Consider the following 13210-nt stretch of genomic DNA (forward strand, 5'->3'; position numbering starts at 1 on the left):
CCCAGGACGTTGGAACTACAAGTTGTAACTGAGGTCCCTCAGTCTCCTCCAGGCTGAACAGACCACATCCCAAGGTCCTGTCTCCTTTTCTGTCCATCTTTTCCCATTCTCTCTCCATCCCATCATCCCTGGCCATGCCGTGGTGCCATCACCAGTTTGGTGGCCCAGCCCAGCCCAGGCTCCTTATGGCCTTGTTGGGGATTTGTGGCCATTTCAGGCAGTTCTCAATCCCTCAGTCATTTCCTAGTCAAGCGACATAGAGCTCTTTCACCGATATAAATAAACCCTTAATCTATTCTCTTTGTTTTTCCCTGAATTTCTTTGTCTCTGTTGACATTTCCACGCTTGAAAATTTAAAGACGCTGGCAGCTATTCCATTATCATCTTAAATTCAGTTTTTAACCTGCATCGTTTGTGTGTCGCATTTTTTATCTGACTGAATTCTTTTGCTTTTGGCAAAGAGAGAGCGGCTGTTTTTTGTTGGATAAGCCAAATTTTTTTTATATTTGGTTAGACTTTCCTCTTCAAACCATCCTCAAGATATTCCTAATAAGGACTGAGGGGAATTTGTTTTGCTAATACCTTAGGAATTCTTTGTGGTTCTTGACTATTGTTCTGGTTTATATTTTAATGTTTAATTTCTAGAAGAGAGGCAGCATGGTTTGGTCCTGGAGTTTACCTTCTCTGAAGGATTCGGAGCTGCTGAGTGTCCCTTGAGGAATGAACACACAATTAAATTCCTCTTAGACTTCCCGAGGCAGAGTTTGCTATCAGGAAAGGTTGTGTGTTTTCCTAGACCCAGATAGCTGAAAAATTAAGTATTCTGCTTTGTTTGTTTGTTTTCCCTGAATTTTAGCACTGACAGCACACGTACCAGCGAGTGTTGCATTAGGTATTTCGGGGGGTTTGAAAGCTGTTACCTCTGTTTTTAAGAGCTGGCTGCCCTCAGAGGAACGTGGTGATACTCCTTGAGGCATCTCTCTTCTGAAAAGCCTTCAGGTCCTTCTAAATTTATGAGTTCCTTATTAATATTGGTATTTATTGAGCAAATTTTTTCAGGAAAACAGAATGGCAGTTACTGTCACACTTCTGCCTGCAGAAGGATGTGGTCTCACGTTTTGATTTCAGTTTATTTTGGGAGGAGAAAGCAGAAAACATAAATGTGTCCCACATAAGGACAGGGTTTGGGCTGCCTCAGAGATTTTCTCTGTGATGGCTCCAGGTCCCACTGCTTGACTGGGAGCAAGGGCCTCACAGTGCTCGAGAGCTGCACATTCATCCTTGGCCAGGATATAAGGGACCAGCCTGTTCAAGAAGGTCCTGTGTGGCAAAGAGGGGACCCACCAGCCTTGTGAAGAAAACCAAGCAATCCTCCAAGAGTGCAGCTGTGGACAAAACGAGCACAGAGAGCAGGAGGAACTCCTGCAATGGAGCAGAGACCTTCAAGTCCTTAAATCATGAGGTTCTCAAGAACGTGTTGCATGTGGAAGATGCCCAGGAGCTCTGAGCAGCTCTTTCTTTTTTTCTATTCTTCAGCAAGTCTTCATTCCACTACTGCTGATGGAGGAACAAGTTCCCATTCCCTAAAATAATGTCAGAATATGAGTGAACAGGATTTTCCTATAATTTTGCTTTCAGAGATTAAGTCCATACTTTGGGAATTCGCGTTAACATTTTGGAAAATCGTGAAGAGAACTGAAACCTCCTGGTGGAACATGAGGGACCATGAACTTGTTCCACTGTGTGACCAAGTGAAAATCTGGAGTTCAGACACAGCTCCAGCATGTGCTGCCACTGCCAGTGTTACCAGGAGTGCTGGTGGCACACTTGGGCCTGCTTGGGTGTCTGTCCTGTGAATTGTGGATGGGCTCCCAAATGTTCATGGAAAGAGTCAAGGATTAGAAGGAATATTTTAGTGTGCACACAGTTGCATTAAGTAAGTGTTTGCTTTGATTCATTCAAGAGGCGGCAGAAGGGGGTGTTTTCTCCTATGGAGGGGAGATTCCCATTTAGAGAATCTCTTTTCCATCAAACCAATGACCACAGGCAGCAATTCCACACTGGAACTACAGTTTCAGAGAATGATCACTCAGAGGAGGGACCCAGCAATGTGATGGTTATTCCAGCACTTTACAGCTCAAAAATCAATGCAGCCCTTCTCAAAGAGGCACCAGCTCAGGCTGCAGGTGGAGTTCTGACAGAGAAGCATCTCTGTGAGCTGTGACATGGGAGGGTGAGTTGATCTCTTTGCCTTTCAAGCTGTGATGGAACATCTGAAGCTGGACCAGAGACCTGGAGACAGGAAGCGAAGTGCTCAACTGTAACACTGGAAAAATAGCTCCTGTCTTTTCTCTCTTTTAACCCTGAACTTGAAAATCTTTTTGCCTAGCGATGTCTGCAGAAGAGATCTCCCCGATGGAGGACACCAGGCAGTTCCTCTGCTTCCTGACCCACTCCACTTCCCTCCTCCTGGTGTAAGGCACAGGGCCTGGGCTGCCTCAGGGAGCCAATGAGAGCTGTGGGGATGGGGTGGGAAGGCCACAACAACTAATTTATCAGACAAGCAGATTTTCAATTTACATCTCTCTTTTTCTGTCCTACTTTCATCATCTCCATGTAAAACAAGAGTTTATTTACACCTGCTCTGTCTGTTCTACTTCCCATAGCCCCAGCCAGGACAGGAACCTTCTGCTTCTTGTAAAACCATGGCAGATGTCTGTAAATTGAGCCCAGTTTCAGCCTCCCCCATATTTTGCTTCCTTTGCTTTCTGGCAGCTGAGGCCTTTTGATCTGGCATGTGATGAGCCAGCTTTCCAGGAGACAAGTTGGAACCTCCCCTTGGTGATGGTGTCTGGGTGGGCTCTGTGGAGCACGTGCCTCCAGGTGCCTGTTGCACGGCCCTCGTGGCTGCGTTGGAGTCCTCACTGAACCTCCTCGGTGCTGCAGCAGAAGAGCTTTCCAAGGACAGCACAAAAGGGTGTTTCAATACTTGAACTGGGCACACACCATCCTCTGCTGAGGGGGAGGTGGGTGTCACCACAGAATCACAGAATGCTTTGGGCTGGAAGGACCTCGAAGACCATCTCGTTCCACCTCCTGCCATGGCAGGGACACCTTCCCTGTCCAGCCTGGCCATCACTGATATCATCAAGGCAATAGTGATTTGGTTTTCCAGCTTGAGTGGTGTCCAGGAAAAACCCAAAGATGCTCCACATTTACTGCTGGGGGAAAAGCCTTCGTTGTTTGCAGGTGCTGGTTCAGAGCAGTGTGTCCTCCTCCACATTTGTTTCCTTTTCCTCTCCTTTTGAGGAGCTGACGTTGAGGACTGATATTTCACTGATCTCACTTTACCCCTCCCCAAAAGCTCAGCAGGATGTGTGCTGTAAAAATAGCCTCATTAGAAGCCATCTGAGTACACATGCAATCACAGATCACTCAAAGGGAGCACAGAGCAGGCATGTTTCTGTTGCTGTCTTCAGAGAATTACATGACAAATTATTCCTAGCTGGAAGAAATGTCCTTTTATAATTGGGTTTTTTTCTCATTCTTTCATAAGGGAGGAGTGTGTGTTTTTAAAGTAGCTTTTAGTCACTTTCATTATTTATGAGGATGCTACTCCAGATCAGAAAAAGCAAACTGCAAACGCGAGTTTCTCGTGGCTGCAGCAGCTGACGGGCCCTGTTTGCTTTCACTCATTGCTGGTTTTGCTCATCACAGCCAGAGAGAAATGCTCTCCAGAGATGGGAACAGCACCACACTACAGCCCTTCAGCCTTCACCCCTTCTGCTCTCCTCCTTCCACAGGAGACCAGCTGGAAGGAGCTTTCTGTCCTTCCCTCTGGAAGAGCTCCTGGCATTGCCCTTGGATTGCTGCTGGTGAGGCATCACCCAGACTGCTCAGCTTCACAGCCAGAACTGTACTTCAGACCAATCCTGTTGCGCTGCATCATCGATCTCTGCTAAAGCCTGAGGCCTTCACAAACTTCCTCGGGTGTAGGGCCAAGGAAGCTGGACCTAAATGGGTCCAGGAACCCATTTTTACCCCTACCTTTCCAGTTCCTCACGATGAGTTTCACTAAGGCCTCCTTAAATCTCTTCTGCCTTCACACACTTGTGTTTGACATGAAAGTGGCCGTAACGTCATCGGAAGATGAAAGTCTGCTGATCAAAGGAGGCAGCAATGTTGAAATGAGCATTGTGAGATGGCAGAGCTGGTAATACAGTAATTGGCTGTGTGGCCTACTTAGTCAGAGTAGTGATACATGTGAGTGCAATGTTTGTTTGCCTCTTTCATGTTCAGAATCCATAGAGTCTGTTCTGGAAAGTGAAACAGGACTTCACCTGTCAGAGCAACCAGGCACAGCTCTGAGTGAGAATGTGAGTTGTTTGTGATCCCAAGGCTTCTGCTTCCTCTCCTCAGCAAGGAAGAACCTCCTGGATTGCCAAGGTCCACAATTCAGTAAAGACAAGACATGAAACAGTGCAGGAGGTTGGTATTCCCAGGAAGGGTCAAGGCATGGAGAAGGTGCACCCTGTGGAAGGAGGTAGGGTTTAAGCCAGGTGTGCCTGTGCACTCTGCTCCTCTCTGGTCTCATTTCTCTGAGCAGTTTTTGTCCTGTGCAAGCAGTGCCTTGGTTGAAGAATGTCCTCTTCCCAGGAACATTGTGCCATGGATGTTAAATGCAGGTTGGCCCTGCAGAGGGAACCGCAGCTCATCCCTGGGAGGCCACACTTGAACACGAAAACTGCATTGTTTCATGCAGAAATGTGGTGCCATGAGGCTGGGGACTGTGCTCAGAGCCCCAGGAGAGGGATGGCTGAGGGGCCCAGCAGTGGGAGATCCTGTGGCAGGTTCTCCCTTGGTTCCTGTGCGCTGCTGTCTCCACCAAGTGGAGGCTCTGACCATCACTGATCCCAGAGTGTTCCCCAGCAGTGCTCTGCAGGGCTTCAGAATATGGGGCTGGTCTCTGTGCTGGCACAGTGTGAGCTCTGAGCCTCGTGGGCACCTCCTGGTTCATGCCAGGCAGTCCTTCAGCCTCCAGGACTTAAGCTGATGTCCTGAAAACTACAGGTCCTTTTCTCCCTATGTACCCTCACCCAACCCAGTAAGACCTGCTTCCAGCCTTAGGATCTGCAGATCTGAAAATTCCCTGCTTTTCTTCCTCATCCTCTCTGTGACCCTTTCCAGCAGTTGTGCCTCAGCTCTGGTGGTGCTGCAATGGGACAGGAATGAACCACATGTGGACATGGTGGTGCCAGAGTCTGACTTCTTCCCTCCCCCAGGCAGGATGTTCTCTGTCACTGTGTCTCAGGGGCAATTTCTGGAGAAGAAGTATATTCCACATGTCCTGCTGCTTCATCTCTAACTGTGCTGCTCAGAAGCAGGGGAGGCAAAATTCAGCACAACACTGAGCAAGTGCAGCCTCACGGGCTTGCAAGGGATACAACATCCATGGACCAACGGGCTGGGAAGGAAATGATGCTTCCCTGGTCACCTCCCGTGGGTCAGCATGTGTGTGCCATGCATGGTGGAGGCTGGGGTGACCCTGGCTCTGCTGTGGCAGTGTGTGTACCCCTCTCCATCCTGCCTGATTTTTTCAGTGTCACTCATTTCCTTTTCTTTCCCATTTAGCCTCAGGATGTTGGTACTCTTTCCCCAGCCAACCCAGGAGGTTTCAAACTCTGCTGTCCCATGAGGATTTTTCCCTCAGCCCAGCTGCCCCTGCTCCCTGGGGACAGTTACACCCCATTCAGCAACTGAGGTCCAGAAGTCTGGACTGACCCTGGTTCTGCTCCAGCCACAGGGGCACTGCCTGGATTTCATCTGAGACCACGGGAAGGTGATGCTCGTTCCTGCTGGGAGAGTTGTCCTCCCCCATCACTGTCTCCTTCTCCTCTCCAAAGCTGTGCAGCCCCAGTAGGGGCACCGAGTGTATTTTGGAGAGCTCAGACCTTCTCCCAGGAGTGTAAGAGCTGCTCCATTGTGTCCTGCCATCTGCACAGCAGCTCTCTGACCCCCTGTGTCACCTGGCCTGGAAAGGGGCCCACCTTCATGCTTGGGGAGCTTTTTGGTGTCAGTGTCCAAGAGGAATGAGAGGTTGATCTGTCACTGGGTGATCACTGTGCTGTGAGACCCTTGGCTGTGTCAGTGCTGGCAGAGCCCTGGGAGAGTCGATCCCGTTGCCTGTCAGGGGCTCATTTGTAGTGTTCAGACAAGTTCTCCTGCCTGGTCTGCCCACCAGTCCTTTGGAGGCTGTAAGGATCGAGGTGAGGGAGATGTTCTCCACATGCAGGGAAGGTAGGAGGATCCATCACCTTCTCCTGCTGTTGTCAGCAGCTGGTGATGCCCCTCTTGTGCATCACTTGAAGCAATCAGAGCCTTCTGGCTCTTCTGTCCCCTGCGTAGCACATCCAGAGGAGGAGGAAGGAGGACTTGGGACTGTGCTGCTGTTTGATTACATTTATTTTAAGGTATTCTGCAAAGCCATAATGTTCCTCTGGACATTGAGCTGGAGAAAGTCTACAGCTGAAGTTTGGCTGAAGCTTGACATCAGCCAGTGGCTAAAAAATCTCTGTGAGATATGAAATAATAAGAGCAATGTGAGAACACAGATCTGCCTTGTGAAAGGAAACAGCAACAGCCATGTAAAGGGAGCACAGAGCGTGCTGGTGGAGTGGGACTGGTGCCAGCCTGGTGCTGGTCAGCAGCAAAGTTTGCATTTGGGGGTGTGTTCCTGCAGTTCTGCAGTCCCAGAGCCCTCAGGGCTGTGAAGCAGGACCTGGCCTGTGCAATAAAACACCAGCACCTCGGGGTGTCAGCAGAGGATGCACGTCCTGAGGCTGTGTGGGAGAAGGGGCAGGAGCTGGGTGGGACCAGGGGACGTGCCAGAGACACAACTATCAGCCCTTCTTAGATGTGCACACACATGTCTGTGTGGGTGTACAGACACATGCATTGACACCTGGATATTTTTATAGGTACAAGTAATTGGGACAAAAAATCTTACTGCTTGTAATTTATTCCCTTTTCACCACCTTAGAGTTCTTCCCCTGGGGTCTGAGCTGCCGTGGCTCCGTGCAGATCTCGGTGGGCCCTGGCAGTGCCCGGCCGCGCGCGGTGCCGGCGGCTCCGCGGGGATGGGGTTCACCTGCACACGGCAGAGGTACAGCCACACCCAGCTGTGACCCGGGTACCTCTGCTGCCTTCATCCCTCCGAGAAAGTGTCAGAAGACAGAAAAGGACTCTGTTGTAAAATTGGTGTAGAAATCCAGTGGTACTATTTTTTTTACCGTTTTAATTTCATGGGATCAGCAGGGCTTGTGAACCATAAAGTCGTGCAGACGACTTGGTGCATTTGGGGCTGGTTTCCTTCTGCACATCAGGTACCTGCTCAGGGTTAGAACACATGGGGCAATGAATTGCTTTCAGTTCCTCTTTGAGGTTTAGGTCCCACCCAAGGGCAGACAGCCCAGCTGGGAAATCACTTCCTTGGCAGAGATGGATCCAGAAAGTCAATGGGTGTGAAGGGCAAAGGTTTTGAGAGTCCATTGGCCTGGTCTAATAATTTATGTATTCCTGCAGCTTCAGGCCACCAAGTGTGGCCAGTGCACATCTGTACTGAGCCCAGTAACCTGGGGCCAGCCAGATACACATCTCTGGGTTTGAGAACTTGGGGAGATTTGTTGTCCCTGAGCATATCCTTTGGAAAGCAGTTGTTCCAGTGGATCACCATCCGTGCTAATATTTTATGCCTCATTTCAACTGGTTCCAGCTTCCAGGACGAGCTTGTAGTCTACTCTTCCCTGCTAAATTAAGGAAAGACAGTGTTTTCTCCCCATGAAGATTGATAATATGCTGCAATCAAATCATCTCTCAGTCTCCCTTTTGGCATGAGAAATGGATTGAAGTGGTTTGGTCTCACAAAGTCATAAAGTATCTTTTCCCAGACTTGAACCATTTCAGTGCTGCTTTTTTGAACCATCTCCAGCTTTTCTGATCACCTTTGAAACACGGTGGGTGACACAGGGGAGGGTGCTGGGTCTGTCTGCAGCACTGGGGACTGGCTTCACCACAGCTTCCTACAGGGAGAAAATCCCCTCCTTGTTCAGTCCTGGGTGCCTGGATCTGCACATTGGGTTAGTCCTTCAGGCTGTGTGGCTGCAGCAGGACCTGCCCCTGGCATCACAGCTGAGCACTGTGGGAGCTCTTTGTGGGTGCACCCATGTTCCTGCACTTGTTTGACTGTTCTACAACCTCTTATCTGGGGCAGAGCCAGCTACAGAGAGAGGGGTCCACTGGTGTGGGTGCAAAGCTGGGCACCATCAGAAAGTCTTTATATTCTTACCCCACATATAATCTCAGAAAGCTGCAGCCTCTGCTTTGCTGCTACTTGTGTTAGTTTTTAATTCCATGTCCCTTGGCTCCTGCACGGATTTCCATGTGGTTTTGTCCAGGATTGGCAGGTACACGTTGCTGTACGGTCAACAACCAAGGTGTTTTTCCTTCAGAGCAGAGCTGGCTCTCACTGCCTGCTCCCACCTTCCAACCTCCCAGTGGGAATTGTACTGGTTGACTTTATTTTTCCTCCACAGTCCTCATCAGAGAGTTCTTCCTATCCACCCTATTGCTGCCTTTATCAGTGTTTTGCATTTCACACCTCCTTGATTTGATTGATTTTCAACTAATCCCACCCTTTTCTGATCCCTGAGTGTTTTGTACTTACTGCCTTCCCCTTGGGACAGGTGCTGAGCCACTCCATATAGGGTGACATTGATGGGCCTTTGGGACATCCCATAATATTTCCATAAAGATAGTCCAGTTTTCAACCACATTTTCTCTGTCTTAATTTATCTCTCCCTTGTAAAAACTCTGTATGATTTTGGGAGCGGGGGGAGTATGTGTGAGGAAGCAGGAAATGAGTGGGAAGGCAGGTCAAGGCTAATTCTCTCTGTTTAGGGGCTATTAATTGTACATTTCTTTCCATAATGAGATTGGAGGGATGAATAATAAAATATCTGGTGATGGGATGGGACTGACCTGTTTTGAAATAGCAACTCCATGTCTGTGTTGGAGACTGGGCAGTAATTACTCTTGGTTCCTCTGCTCCCTCATCCCTGTCCTCCCAGGATTACCCACTGGGCTCTCTCACCTCCAGATGCAGTGTCTTGCTTTCTCTGTCAGCTCCATAACCAGTGTCAGAACCCATTGCAGGTGTTGGTTTTCTGACATTTTAATTCATACTTTATTCTGACTTTACGATGTTCCAAGCAATGGGATTTCCTTCTCTGTCGCTGCTGCATGAACTAACAATCATCCATAAGTTCAGCCTATTTTTCATTTTATTTTGCCTGTTACTTCTGCCTAAACCATTTTCAAACACCTTTGGCTGTTCCCAGTGTTTACATGACTCTAAATATGTCACAGTCTTTTCTGTTTCTGGGTAGTCTAAGCCATTATATATTTAGTTCTTCTGATAGCTCCACAAACTGAAGCAGCAATTATTTTATCTTTGTATTGCATGTTGGAGTTTATTAATAACCAGTATTAAAAACCAGGACTCCCTAAGGAGTGGTGGGATGGTGCATTTGGGAAAGGAGCTCCACTGGCTTATTACCAGGCCTTTGTCTCTTGTGCTCAAGCCCCTTTTGCCTTTTGCCACCATGGCACTTGTTGAAGTTGTTTTGCAGCTTTGAGGTGCCCAGTTTCCTTTTCTAAGGGGTTTTGAATGTTTTTATAGATTAATTTCTCCCATGAATTTTCAGCTTTCTCTTTCCAAGATGAAAACACATGTTATTTCCTTAATCTGTTTTTGCACACTGTGGATGTCCTCTGCCTCTCCCCATCCATCACACTTTCTGTCATCCCTGATAGTTGTATCTGTCCATAATGGCATAGTCTCCCTAAATATCCTCATGCTATAGATGATCCCCTTTGATCAGCACCATATATGTTAAATAAAGCCATGGGAATACCACAGGATGTCAGGCTGCTTGAAAGGATAAAAGAGAGGATGTGATGGAGAAGTGCACAAGTGCTCCACATTAAAAATGCCAGAGAATCAGAGACTAATTTAGGGGTTGGAAAAGACCTTTAAGATCATCCAGTTGAACCATTAATCGAACACTGTCAAGTCCCCCACTGACCCACGTCCCCAGTGCCACAGAAGAGCAGGGCTTTGCTTTTGCATGTGTGGACTAGTCTTGGTGCAGGACCTGCTGTCAGAACTGCTGGAGCTGTGCCCTTGGCCTGCTGGCAACCATGTGAAGTTCTGTGCTCTTGTTTAGGTCGTGCTGCTGTTGCTTGTGATGATTGAGGTTATTTTCATTATTAGCAAATGGTTTTGTTGTTTTTGTCTGGTTACATTTTAATTACTTCCCGTGTGTGACAGACACACACACCTACCCATGCTAACTTTAAATAACCTGCATAAACCAAGGTACCTTGCATTAGGTCCTGGTACGAGAAAGTGAGCACTTGACAATGAGGATTCATGTTGTCTCCTCTTTTCCCCCCTTCAGGGAGTGTTTGAAGAGGAGCCCACAGAGCCCGAAAGCAGAGGGCTCCGACTCGATGACATCTCAGTCCTCACCCAGTGAAGAGGCTGGAATGATGACTGAGGTGAAAGTGAAAACAGAGGTACCAGATGACTACATTGAAGAGGTGATCTGGCAGGATGACACCAAAGATTCCAAGAACAACATCAAAGATGGGCCGGGAGATGTGCCCGCGGAGATCTGCGTGGTCATAGGTGGGGTCCGCAACCAGCAGACGCTCGGTAAGACACGGGATCAGGAACCCCCCTTCCCTGGCTGTGTGGGGACAGGAGAGCTGTCCCTGGACACTTGGCTCTGCTGGAGGGCCCAGAGCCAAGGTGCACATCCATCTCAGGGTCCTGGCTCAGGATTACTGACCTCCTGTAACTTCTGCTTTGTGTTCATATCTGGTCACCCCGAAAGGCTCAGCCAAGATCAGAAAGAAAAAGCTGATTATCTTCTTTTGGCTTGTTCAGTGATTTGCCCATCAGTCACCTGGCCCACGCTGGGCCCAGGGCTGGTGCTGTGTTTGACAGAGATGAAGCAACTGGGAGGAAAGCCTGAGAAACTGCTGAAATGTTTTCAGGAAAGTCGCCTTGCAGAATGTAGGTGCTTTGCATAAATACTTAGATTTAGCTCTAAAGAAGGTTTTGCAGGTTGCTGTTTGTTTGTTTTTCTGATCACTAGTCACATTATGGGAATAATTTTGGCTTTGGGCTGGCTGTGGTGTGCCCCTTCCAAAACAGTGCTTCCTGTCCCCACCCCACCTCCAGCTGTGATGAAGCAGCTTTTTCTTTTTTTCTGTGAACATCAGACTGTCCTCTCCTCCTGCCCCAGGGAAAGGGGCTTCCTGCAAGAACCTGGCAAGGCACGTCTCTTACACTTGCCTCTGCTGTCTCTGACCTGGAGCAGCTCCCTGCAGCGTCTCTGAGATCCAAAGGCAGTTGCTGATATAAAGAGGGAAGAGCAGTTGGACCATGTTTCCTTCGAGGGACTCAGAAGGAAGCTAATTAGAGTTCCCCTGTGTTGTTGTTGGGGTTGGCTTGTCTTGCAGAGGGAGAGAAAAGAGGTACTGATGTTTGATTTTCTCCTGGGTTTTGCTTGATCATTGTCCACACTACTGGAAAGAAACCTGGGAGGTGTCCTCAGCTGGTGGTTGTCTCGGAAGCATCATTGTTCCTCCTGTCCTCCCTTCCCTGCCAGGACAGCCACCAAGAACAGCAGGGTGGGAGGTCACTGCTGTCTGTGCAGGGTCAGAATGTCTAGGGAAAGCCTAGAAGTCCATAACTATTTCTGACTTAAAGATCAGTTTGGAGGAAATGTTCAGTGTATTTTCAGAGTTTTTGTGCCTCTGCAACTCTTGAGAGATTGATCAATACATGGGCAACCCTGAAAAGCATCCCTGGTGCCCTGGGAGAGAGTGGAGATATGACCACTGATGGGAAGCAGTGGGAGCTTCTCCTTCAGCCATGGTCACAAGCCATTGGTGAAAGCATCTGCAGGTTGGGTGTTTGCTGTGTAGGATCCCTTCTCCCCATGGCTTCTGGCTGGGCAGCAGCAGCTGCTCTGCAGGTGGTGTCCCCTGGGAATGGTGGTTTCTGGGTGAGGTTGGTTTTATTGCTGTGCAGGGGGATGGGGGCTTTTGCTGTTGGCTGACTTGGGTGGACTAGAGGGGAAGCCAGCAAGGGGCAGCTGAGGTCACTGGGTTTGTTCAGCTGGAGAAGAGACTGAGGGGAGACTCACTGGGGTCTGCACGTTCCTCATGAGGGGCAGCTCCGATCTCTGCACCCTGTGAGCAGTGACAGGACCCAGGGAATGGCTGGAGCTGTGTCAGGGCAGGCTCAGGTTGGATCTCAGGAAAAGGTTCTCCCCCCAGAGGGTGGTTGGCACTGACCAGGCTCCCCAGGGCAGTGGGCACAGCCCCAAGGCTGAGAAAGCTCCAGGAGCATTTGAACAATACTCTGAGGGACAGGATGGGATTGTTGGGGTGTCTGTCACAGCCAGGGGTTGGACTTGGATGATCCTTGCGGGTCCCTTCTCCCCTCCCAACTCAGGATATTCTCTGATTCTATATTGTCCCTATGGAGAGCACTGGGGACAGGCTGGTTCAATGTACAGGCACCATGGGGAGAGGGACACATTGATGTACCAGTCAACAAGTGGTGGTTGAAAGCTGTATAACTGAAGAACTTGTGTCTGGAAGAACCTTTTCAAATGAAACACATATCATACTGGTTATTTTATTGACTGGTGCTGGGTTTCTTTAAAGGCCACTTGGTCCTGAGGCCATGGCAGTTGGTGGCCAATTCCTCTGTGAAGAGCCCTGTAAGTGCCTCTGTTTATCTGCCGCTCACATAACTCTCCTTTGTTGGGGAGGTGGCTCTAAAGAATTTTCTTGTTTGGCCACCAAATCCTGTGCTCTGTGTGCCCAGATAGCAGTTCCTTCTGGTTCCTTGAACTGGCTCCCAGGTCTGATCCCCTCCATTGCCCTGCAGAAACCACACACAGGCACCATTTCCATCACTGCAGACACTGAGGAAATTCGCCCAAGAAACATCACAGAATCTCAGAATATGTTGAGTTGGAAGGGACTCACAAGGATGATTGAGTTCAGCTCCTGGCCCTGCACAGGCCCATCCCCAAGGGTCACACCCTGTACCCCAGAGGATCATCCAAAC

At 49.0% G+C, this 13210-nt stretch overlaps 1 protein-coding gene across 1 annotated transcript in view; it reads left to right on the forward strand.

The window, feature by feature from the left end:
• Positions 1-13210, forward strand: part of LOC103759691 (zinc finger protein 618) — a 66098-nt gene that overhangs the window by 6770 nt on the left and 46118 nt on the right. The window contains exon 2 of the mRNA XM_029960616.1: positions 10518-10774. Within this exon, the coding sequence (XP_029816476.1) occupies positions 10570-10774 (205 nt within the window). The 5' untranslated portion in view covers positions 10518-10569. The remainder of the gene's footprint in view (positions 1-10517; positions 10775-13210) is intronic.

The sequence above is a fragment of the Manacus vitellinus genome, unplaced genomic scaffold (genome assembly GCF_001715985.3).
Source record: "Manacus vitellinus isolate BGI_N305 unplaced genomic scaffold, ASM171598v3 scaffold_27_pilon, whole genome shotgun sequence".
NCBI classification, from domain to species: Eukaryota; Metazoa; Chordata; class Aves; order Passeriformes; family Pipridae; genus Manacus; species Manacus vitellinus.